Source organism: Capricornis sumatraensis, chromosome 17 (assembly GCF_032405125.1).
Source record: "Capricornis sumatraensis isolate serow.1 chromosome 17, serow.2, whole genome shotgun sequence".
In the NCBI taxonomy this organism is placed as follows: domain Eukaryota; kingdom Metazoa; phylum Chordata; class Mammalia; order Artiodactyla; family Bovidae; genus Capricornis; species Capricornis sumatraensis.
In genome coordinates, this window is record NC_091085.1 from 74,805,620 (window position 1) to 74,816,243 (window position 10,624).

Sequence of the window (10,624 nt, forward strand, 5' to 3'; positions counted from 1 at the left end):
TTCATGATAATAATTACTAACACCTTTAAAACTTTCTGCAGAGCAGCTTGGCTCTGATTCTGAAGAGCACAACTTTGTTCTTTCTTATCCCGTACTTCTGGGCCAGTTTCTGCTTGTAAGTAACATGGGAAGTGAAATTCACCTCGAGGTTTGTCTACAAAGGAGGAAGAGAGTCGCCCACGCATTCCTCTCCCTCGCGCCTTCCCGAGCTCATACACAGGACAAGATGAAGGCTCGGGAGATTCAGCTCGCAATAAGACCCTGAGGACAGGATTCGAACCCCTAAATACCCAAAAGAAGCTCCCCACTATGACTCACCGCGTGAGCCCCTCTGGAAGAGTACAACCCAGAGCAGCCGCAGCCAGCGGAGTGGCGCTAAACCTGCAGATACAAACTCCACCCTCCACCAATCAAAACACCCCTCCGCTCCCGCTGGACCAATGAGAAGCAGCGGATGTGGCCGCCCCGCAGCTTCAATGCTTTCTGGGAGTTGTAGTTTAAGCTGCAGAGTGGGACTCAGAACCCAGGTTTCCCCCGGGTCGTCCCGCCCCCCGCCCAGTTCCCCAGCCAATCACTAGCACGAGTCTGGTCAGTCTCAGGTGACCTCGGCGAGGCAGGCCGCCGGCCCGATGTGGGGCGGAAGGACCGGGACCTTCCTCCGGCCGTCGGGGTGGTGGCCGACAGGGGTGCTCGGGAGAAGACTGCTAAACTGCAATGCTGCGTCCCTGGCAGGAAGCAGCTCCCCACGATGTTGGAACTGTGGCGGCGCAGGGGGCCCATCGCGGGGGGACCGGTTCTTCTGCCCTCAGTGCCGCGCGCTGCAGCCACCTGACCCGACTCGAGATTACTTCAGCCTCATGGACTGGTATGGAGGCCGTTTCCTGAAACGCGTCGGGACGTGCGAGAGTGGAGGGCGGGTCGGGCTAGGGGAGGAGGAAGGCTGGACCAGTCACACTGGTTGGCGGAGCCCTGGAGGACCGGGCTGGGGGTGGAGCCTGGTCGAGAAGGGTGCGTGGGATGTGGCTGGGGAGGAAATTAAGGGGCTGGCCTGAGCGAGGACGCTTTAAGGGGGTGAAGACGAGAGTGAGTCTTGGAGTAGATAGGCGGGGAGTGGTTAGGGGAAACTGAAGTTTGAAGGCAGCCATGGAGGGGTGGGTTCTGAGAGAAGGCCAAGTTGAGAGGCGGGGCTTTGAGGCGAGGGTACTTGCGCGGCCCTGGGGCTTCCCTGGTGGCTCAGAGGGTAAAGCGTCTGCCTGCAATGCAGGATACTTGGGTTCGATCCCTGGGTCAGGAAGATCCGCTGGAGAAGGAAATGGCAACTCACTCCAGTATTCTTGCCTGGAGAATCCACTCCAGCACTCTTGCCTGGAAAATCCCATGGACAGAGGAGCCTGGTGGGCTACAGTCTACAGGGTCGCAAAGAGTCGGACACGACTGAGCGAGTTCACTTTACTTCATTTCACTTCACGGCTTCCCTGATAGCGATAGCTCAGCGTAAAGAATCTGCCTGCAATTCAGGAGACTCCGGTTCGATTCCTGGGTCGAAAAGATCTGCTGGAGATGGGATAAGCTACCCACTCCGGTATACTTGGGTTTCCCTGGTGGCTCAGCTGGTAAAGAATCCGCCTGCAATACAGAAGACCTAGGTTCTACCCCTGGTTTGGGAAGATCCATTAATTACAGGCTTCCCTTGTGGCTCAGCTGGTAAAGAATCTTCCTGCAATGCGGGAGACCTGAGTTGGATCCTTGGGCTAGGAAGATCCCCTGGGGAAGGGAAAAGCTACTCACTCCAGTATTCTGGCCTAGAGAATGCCATAGACTGTGTAGTCCATGGGGTCGCAATAGTTGGACACGACTGAGCGACTTTCCGGAGAAGGCAATGGCACCCCACCCCACTCCAGCACTCTTGCCTGGAAAATCCATAGACGGAGGAGCCTGGTGGGCTGCAGTCCTTGGGGTCGCTAAGAGTCGGACACGACTGAGCGACTTCACTTTCACTTTTCACTTTCATGCATTGGAGAAAGCAGGGGCAACCCACTCCAGTGTTCTTGCCTGGAGAATCCCAAGGAAGGGGGAGCCTGGTGGGCTGCCGTCGTATGGGGTCGCACAGAGTCGGACACGAATGTAGAGACTTAGCAGCAGCAGCAGCAAAGCAACTTTCACTTTCACTTTGGAGCATAGAAGCTTGACGTTCAGAATGTTTAAAGTTGGCTTGAGATTTTTAAGAAAGAAGTACAGAAGTGGTATCCAAAATACGAGAGTAAGAGCATGGAAAAACTTAAGGCTGTGGGCAGAATCTAAGGGAAAAGTGAGAACTGGAGGGTCTGAGAAATAAGTGTTTTTCCTGTTTACCGAGGAAGGTCGAGGAGTTTGGAGAGGTGACAAATTTGGGCAAAGCTAAAGAGATAGTGCAGGCTCTGGGAATAAAAAGCGAAGGGGATTTGTTTAAAATAAAGTAAGAGGCAGATATGAAGGGACCTGGGCCTTAGAAAAATAGAGTGTGATTCTGGAATGCCCCTTAACTCTGGGCTCTGGCCCCACCAGTCACTGAGCACGTATGAAGGGTCGCAGTGACACTACCCTGTAAGTTGTTCAAGCATGCCAATCTTGTTCTAACTTCAAGGTCTCTGCGTGTTCCCTGTGGCTGAATGTGTCTTTCCTCTGATCTCTGATTACTCCTCATCATCATTTAGGTCTCAGCTCAAATGTCATCTCTTTGTCCACTACGTCTACCATTCTCTGACCCTATTCTGTTTTCCTTTACAGTACCTACCACTTTCTGGAATAGCTCTTGTCTACGTGTTTGTTGTGTCCCCCCTAAAAAGAGGAACCAGGCCCGTGGTATACAGATCTATAAATATCTGATGCATGAGTTTCATCTCCTGATTTCCTTCCAGCAACCGCTCCTTCAGAGTTGACACTGTGAAGCTCCAGCATAGATACCAGCAACTACAGCGCCTTGTCCACCCAGATTTCTTCAGCCAGAGGTCTCAGGTAAGCCTATTGGCCATCCCTAATCATTCCCTGGATGAGGAAGCTCCCCTCTAGGAGGTCATGGCAACCCACTCCAGTATTCTTCCCTAGAAAATCCCAGGGACAGAGGAGCCTGGTGAGCAACAGTCCATAGGGTCGTAAAGAGTTGGACATGACTGAAGCGACTTAGCACAACAGACATAGCACAATCATATCCAAACACATATGCACCCTGGGTGCAGTGGCCTGTGTTTATGAGATTACCGATTACCAGGGACAAAACTGGACAACCAGCTTTGCCCTGGGGCAGCCTGATTACAACCAACCAGGCCCTGGATCAGTCCCACACTCAGAGCTTTTACCTTACTTCCTAGCAGAATTAAAACCCATCGTCTGAAAATTAAAACAGCTTATCCCACACCAGTTCTCCTTCCTTATGTGCCTGCCCATCAGTGTTTTATGAAACAGTTTGTAAATGTAAGATGGCTGATTTGCATGGCAATATGACTATCTTCATTTCCACTTACAGAATGAAAAGGACTTCTCAGAGAAGCATTCGACCCTTGTCAATGAGGCCTATAAGACCCTTCTGGCCCCCCTGAGCAGGGGACTATACCTTGTAAGGTGATTTTCCAACCCTTCTATCCTGACTGCCTGATCCCATTGCTCTGGGGGACAGCTGTTCCCCTGTATTCAACAGAAGAGTGCTTAAGATCTTAGCTAGTCTAGGGACCCATAATTAACCTCAAAAATGCTTCATGCATGTAGTTTTCTGAGTATCTCTATAAACTTTACTTGCCCAGTTGCCTTTTTTTTTTTAACCATTTGCTATAAATTTAAAGAATTAGACGGTACTACTGGCTTTTAGGAAAGAGTAATTTTTGTTTTGTTTTGTTGCTAGTAGAGAAGTGAGCATCTTAGAGTTTTAGGATTTAATAGAATCTTTACAGATACATGGTTCAACCTCCCCAGTGGAAGAATGATTCCCCTAGGGTCACATAGTTCCAGTTAGGAGAGTTCCAATACTCCTGTCTCAGTCCCAGTTTCATCACTGGGACGCTTAAAGTTTTCTGTGTGAGTGACATTTTGTTCTAAAGGGTGAGAAGGATTTATGGTGAGTAGGATTTATGACTCTAGCTATAATTTCTTGAATTAAACTTAATTTTCCCTGCTTTATGCCCCAATAGCTAAAGCTCTGTGGAATAGAGATTCCTGAAGGGACAGACTATGAGATGGATAGTCAATTCCTCACAGAAATAATGGAAATCAATGAAAAACTTGCAGAAGCTCAAGATGAAACTGCCATGAAAGAGATTGAATCTATTGTCAGAGGTAAAAGATGAAAATAGTACCAAATATATTATATTGCTATTTTGAGTACACGTAAGAAAATCCCACGGACGGATTAGCCTGGTAGGCTGCAGTCCATGGGGTCACTAGGAGTCAGACACGACTGAGCAACTTCACTTTCACTTTTCACTTTCATGCATTGGAGAAGGCAATGGCAACCCACTCTAGTGTTCTTACCTGGAGAATCCCAGGGACAGGGGAGCCTGCTGGGTTGCAGTCCATGGGGTCGCTAAGAGTCGGACACGACTGAGTGACTTCACTTTCACGCATTGGCGAAGGCAATGGCAACCCACTCCAGTGTTCTTGCCTGGAGAATCCCAGGGACAGGGGAGCCTGGTGGGCTGCCGTCTGTGGGGTCGCACAGAGTTGGACACGACTGAAGCAACTTAGCAGTAGCAGCAGCAGAGTCTAAGTCACTCAGTTGTGTCCAACTCTTTGCGACCCGATGGACTGTATAGCCCACCAGGCTCCTCCATCCACGGGATTTTCCAGGCAAGAATACCAGGAAATACTAATACCATTTCCTCCTCCAGAGGAGCTTCCCTGTTCAGGGATAGAACCCAGGTCTCCCACATTACAGGCATATATTTTACCATCTGAGCCACCAGGGAAGCCCAAAGGCAGATTCTTAACCACTGGACCACCAGGGAAATCCCTGTATATGTAGAAGTTAAGTGGAAAATAGATATAAAGAGGACACATTGGTCTTCGTAGTGATTCAGGGAATTTTTTTTTTCTTGATCATACTGAAACCCATTTTGTTAGACCTGCAAAATCTCTAATTCTCTGGAAAGCCGGCTTAAACTAAGAATGTGATAGTGCTTTGTAGACCACAGTGCTCTTTCCCACCCATGACATCATTTGGATGATATTCTTATCTCTGCCAAGAAAAACAGGCCTCAGAAGTCCATGGGAATACCCAAAGTCACTCAGCAGATATAGCAGAGCAAAGAATGAAACCTTGCTCTTATGATCCCATATTGCTTTACTTTCACTTTATTCCATAGAGTGTCAGTCAGGGTTCTCCAGAGAAACAGAATCAATAGAGTGTGTGTGTGTGTGTGTGTGTGTGTGTGTGTGTGTGTGTGTGTGTGTGTGTGTGTGTAACGGCTCATGTGATTGTAGGAGCTAGCAAATGCAAACTGTGTCAGATAGACCAGCAGGCTGGAAACTCAGGCAGAACTTCTATGCTAGTCATGAGGGAAAATTCCCTCTTCAGGAAAACTCAGCTTTTGCTTACTGTCTCCGACTGATTAGATGAGGCCCACCTGTGTTATTAAAGATAGTCTCCTTAAGGTCAGCTGACTGTAAATGTTAATCACGTCTACAGAAAACCTCCACAGCAGCATCTAGGCTAGTGTTTGACCAGACAACTGGGCACTGCAGCCTAAACAAGTTGGCACATAAAATTAACCATGCCAAGTAGAAAAGGCTCCAGGTTCCTCACTCAGATTGTATGCATGTACAAACTTTCACAAATGTTTATGGTGTGCCTACTATGTATCAGGCACTGTGCAGGACACTGAGAACCCAGCAGTGAACAGAAGGACATGACCTGGGCCTTCAAGGAGATTTTATATTCCAATTCAGTGTGTCCCACACGGAAGCCATGAGTGTCCATCCTCCATCCCCCAAAACCAACCTATTCCTCTGGAGATATTCCCTTTCTAAGTGGATGACGCTCTGCAGTTGCTCAAGTCCAAAACACTGAGTAGGCATTCTTGACAACTTACTCCCCCTTCCCGCCATAGACAGTCGATCACCAAGTCTTGAAAAACTGACTTTCTTACTGTGTCTCAAATCCATCCATCCATTTTCACTGCCACCACCCCGTCCCAAGCTGCTATTCTCTCCCACCTGGACGACTGGAGTATCTACAGACCAGTCCATCTCTACCTTCAATCTGATATATTCCTACACTATCACATGTGTTATCTTTCTGAAACCCAAATCTAATCATAGCACCCTTGGCCTTGCTTAAAAACTTGGAAGTGGCTCCCTTGGTTCCCCATCACTTTCAGGTTAAAGAGACCTGGATAACTGGGCCTCTGCTTCCTCCTGTTTGCTCCTTCCATTCCAGCCATGCAGGCTGCTTCCAGTTCTTCATCTGTACTTTGCACCTTCCTGCCCAGGGCATTTATAGGTACCGTTGCTCCTGCCCAAAATCCCCTTCTCTTCCACCCCATCTATTAACTCTTCCTCCTTCAGATCTGGGGGCAGTCCCCACTTCCTCAGGAAGTCCTCAGAGGTCCTCTGTCTATGTCTTTTAGCCAAGAGTACCCCTATTTTGTAGGACTAATAATAGTTATAACCTTATTGTTCTATGTGAGATTATTGGCCCCACATCAGCCTTCCCCATTAGACCAGAAGTTCTGCGGAAGCAGGAATTGTGTCTGCTTTTTGCTTCACTCACATCCTCAGCACACGTAACAGTACTTGGAGTGTAATGAGGACTCAATCAATATTTATCAAGTGAGTGAACAAAGAACAAGTTAAAAGCAGTAAAATAGAAGTTTGGTGGGGGAGCAGTCCAGCGGGGCTATATCAGCACTAGAGCTGTGTGGGGCTGGAGAAAGAGAACCTCGGCATTTGTAGTCAGAAGGCCCAGCTGCAAAGCTTTGGCTGGCAGATCATGAAGCTCTGGGTGAGGTGGACTTGGGTTCAGTCCCAACACTGCCACTGACTTTTCATGTGACCTTGAGCAAAGTGCCTTCACCCCCTCTGAGCCTCAGTTTCCTCATCTGTAAAATGGAGACAATATTAGTACCCATTGTTGCAAGGATTAAATAAGTAGTTAAAAACACCCTGATGCTGGGAAGGATTGAGGGCAGGAGGAGAACGGGGCAACAGAGGATAAGATGGTTTGATGGCATCACCGACTCATTGGACATGAATTTGAGCAAACTCCAAGAGATAGTGAAGGACACGGAAGCTTGGCATGCTGCAGTCCATAAGGTCGCAGAGTCAGACACAACTTAGCAACTGGACAACAAAGTGTGTAAAACACTTGATAGAGAGCCTGGCTCATGATAAGTTGCTTAGTCAGTGGTGGGGGTTATTTTAGCTCCATAGTTAATGTCTGGCTTTAAGCAGGTCACTGACCTTCATTTAGAGTAATTCCTAAATTTCCTCCCTTACCTGCTAAGGCCCAGTTAAAGTGAATGTTCAAGGGCATGAGCTAGATGGTTTGCGGGTCAGGACTTCAGAGCCTCCAGACTCCTAATCCAGTGTTCTTTTTTGTCGACACCATGTTGCTACCAGAAACGTGAGTTTCTAGCCACTGAACTAGGAGTCAGGTGACTTGGGGTCTGTTCTGAGCTCTTCAACTCTCCAGTTCTGTAACCACAATACATTTTCTCAATACCTGTCATTGCCTATGATGGGGATATAATATATTTAAAAGTGCTTTGAAAGCAAGTACCCCCATAAATGATTAATACTGTCTGTATCTGGGAAATGCACTTATAAAATTCCTCATTTCCTAATGAGGAAACAATGCAAGCGTGAGAGAGCTGCTCCTTTACTTCATCTGGCATCTTCTCTCTTCAGGTACATTCTAAGTGCTAAGTCACTTCAGTGTCCAACTGTCTGCGACCCCATGAACCATTGCCCACAAGGCTCCTCTGTCCATGGGATTCTCCAGGCAAGAATACTGGCGTGGGTTGCCATTTCCCTCTCCAGGGGATCTTCCCGACCCAGGAATTGAACCCGTGTCTCTTACATCTCCTGCATTGGCAGGAGAGTTACCACCAGCGCTACCTGGGAAGGAGAGGCTGTATGATTTGCTAGTGGTTGCCTGATTCTATAACACCTTGCCCCAGCTTGTTGATTTTTCTCCTAGCTGAAACCTGGAAAACTCAGAGTGCTTGGTGGAGATAAGATAATTCCTTGTCCTTTTTTCTTTTTTAATTCTTCTGTAGCCATTTTATGAACTTTGGTGATTGCCCCTCAGACCTTGCATGGGTAGGAAAACAGTGTGATTAGGGTCAGCCAGAGCTGCACGAAACAGGAGCTGCCACTGTGAACATGTAGAGACAGAGGTCATGAGGCCTCACCCTTGAATCCAAGCTCCCTGCTGTGCTGTATTCACAAGATGACAGAGGGTTGTCTTCTAGAAAAATTAATATCTTGGTTTTCTTTTTCAGCTAAACAGAAAGAACTGACTGACGATGTGAGCAGAGCTTTTGAAAGAGGTACTCCCTTCATTTCATGACTTTCTTAAATATGGAAAGAAATTCTAAGCACTGAGGTATAACCATGCGTTCAATAAGTAGCTATTATATGCCCATCCTATGACAGGTATGTGGGGAGCAATAGAATAGAGATGAGCCTACATTTCTGCCTTCAAGGATTCACAGTCTTGCTAGAGAATCCAGGTGTGTGCCAAGCCAGTAAATGTCCACTGAAGATTAGATGAGAGAAAATGCTCCCGTTCCCCTTTGGCAAGTAGGAGAAGATAAGGTGAGGAATGTGGGCTGAAGCCAACCCAGACTGACCTGAGGGCAAGGCTGCACAGTCAACATTTGGCAAAGCCCTGTCTTCTGCAGAGCCCAGAAGGAGAAGCCCATGGCCCAACTGTGCTAAATTGTAAATATGGAGTCCTCACTGCTCCTGGCTCTCAGGCTGAAGAGACTAGATCTGTTTCTAGCTATTTTTAAGCAAGAACAGCCCATTCCCTCCATCCCTGTCTTGTGCCACCCCTTAAATAAGACAATAATAGACCTTTGGCCTAGGGATCATTCCACTGCGGGAAGGAGAAAGCATCTCATACTAACCCAGACAAAAGGAGGTTATTCTAAGGAATAAGGGCCACCTCTCAGAATCCAAAGTCCCAGAGATGAGTCCATCCAGTATGATGACAGCTGTTGTAGAGCAGGACCTGGAAAGTAGAAGCAGTCTGGAACCAAGACTGCGGTCCTGAATGTGGCGGCCTGGTGGTCCACTCCATCCTTCTCTCCCTGCACCAGGTGCTTCCACATTCCTTATCAGGCTTCGACCAACATATATGACGGGGGGAGGACTTCTGAAACACAACTTAGGAACTTCCCTGGTGGCCCAGTGGCAAAGAATCTGCCTGCCAATGCAGGGGACACAGGTTCGATCCCTGGTCCAGGAAGATCCCACAGGCCACGGAGCATCCATGCACCACAGCTACTGAGCCTATGCCCTAGAGCCCCTGCTCCGCAACAGGAGGAGCCACAGCAATGAGATGGTCGAGCAACACAGCTAGAGAGTAGCCCCCACTCGCCACAACTAAAGTAAGGCCCATGCAGCAACAAAGACCAGCACAGCCAAAATTTAATTTAAAAAAAAAAACCAACTTAGTTATACTGGGTATCATCCTGAAAAAGAATCAGCTTCTCATTTAAAGTCTGAGTCCTGTGAACAAGGATGCTTTTGCTCCCTTGGGTTGTAAGTCCTCTGTCCCCGAGAGCAATCCAGGTGTTAAAACATCTCCCTCTCTCAGATCTACTGAGTAACTGATCAACCTTCCAGAGCCCAGCCCTCAGCTTTGATCCAGCTGCCTTGGGTGGTAGAGTGACTTTATTCGTGCTTGAAATGAAGCCTCTCACATTAATCTTTCTCTTTATTTCAGACAATTTTGAAAAAGCCAAGGAACTCTTAACAAAGATGAGATACTTTTCAAACGTTGAAGAAAAGATTAAGTTAAAGAAGATTCCCCTCTAATGGTTGCTAGTTTTACAGTTTTAAAAAATAAAGTTCTTACTGATTTCTCTTCTGGCCTCTGCTGACTGAGAACAGAGGTGCTTCAACCACTTTGACCATCTTAACTAACCTGTGGCTCAGGCACTAGCGGGCGGCAGAGTTTGTCATGTCAGCGGAAGCACAGCCTAGCCAGGGTTTGAGTGGTTGGCTCTTCATGGGGTACTTGATATCCCATGTCCCCCAGCTAGGCTGGTGGATGAAGAGATGGAAACAGGGCCAACTTGAGGTCCTTGAGAGGACGGGACTTTTTCCTGAAAAGACCAGTAGTAAATATTTTCGATTTTGTGGGCCGCCTCCTCTGTTGCAACTACTCGACTCTGCCCTTCTGGCATGTGCGTGCTACATGCGTTAGCTGCTTCAGTCGTGTCTGACTCTTTGCGACCCTATAGGCTGTAGCCCGCCAGGCTCCTCTGTCCATGGGGATTCTCCAGGCAAGAATAGTGAAGTGGGTTGCCATGCCCTCCTCCAGGGGATCTTCCCGACCCAGGGATCGAACCCACGTCTCTTACATCTGCTGTATTGGCAGGCGGGTTCTTTACCACCAGCGCCACCTGGGAAGCCCTTATAGCATATT

General features: G+C 48.0%; 1 protein-coding gene across 5 annotated transcripts; it reads left to right on the forward strand.

Moving 5' to 3' along the window:
* The first annotated feature begins 618 nt into the window (after window positions 1-618).
* On the forward strand, window positions 619-10,011 carry HSCB (HscB mitochondrial iron-sulfur cluster cochaperone). Of its 5 annotated transcripts, XM_068990124.1 has the most exons (6): window positions 619-865; window positions 2,898-2,994; window positions 3,503-3,592; window positions 4,161-4,305; window positions 8,469-8,516; window positions 9,920-10,011. In XM_068990124.1, exons 1-6 carry the CDS (start codon window positions 630-632, stop codon window positions 10,009-10,011), a joined length of 708 nt encoding a protein of 235 aa, XP_068846225.1. In that variant the 5' UTR covers window positions 619-629. The 5 variants fall into 5 exon arrangements, with proteins under 5 accessions (XP_068846225.1, XP_068846226.1, XP_068846227.1 ...); XM_068990125.1 differs by lacking the exon at window positions 4,161-4,305 and having other exon boundaries at window positions 9,920-10,010; XM_068990126.1 differs by lacking the exon at window positions 4,161-4,305 and having other exon boundaries at window positions 3,503-3,597; window positions 9,920-9,948.
* The last annotated feature ends 613 nt before the right edge of the window (window positions 10,012-10,624 follow it).

Excerpts from the sequence above, each read along its gene's own strand:
- HSCB (XM_068990124.1), top strand. The coding sequence starts at position 630 with ATGTGGGGCGGAAGGACCGGGACCTTCCTCCGGCCGTCGGGGTGGTGG. Across the intron at positions 866-2,897 it reads TACTTCAGCCTCATGGACTG|CAACCGCTCCTTCAGAGTTG; the intron begins GTATGGAGGCCG and ends ATTTCCTTCCAG. Across the intron at positions 3,593-4,160 it reads TGAGCAGGGGACTATACCTT|CTAAAGCTCTGTGGAATAGA; the intron begins GTAAGGTGATTT and ends ATGCCCCAATAG.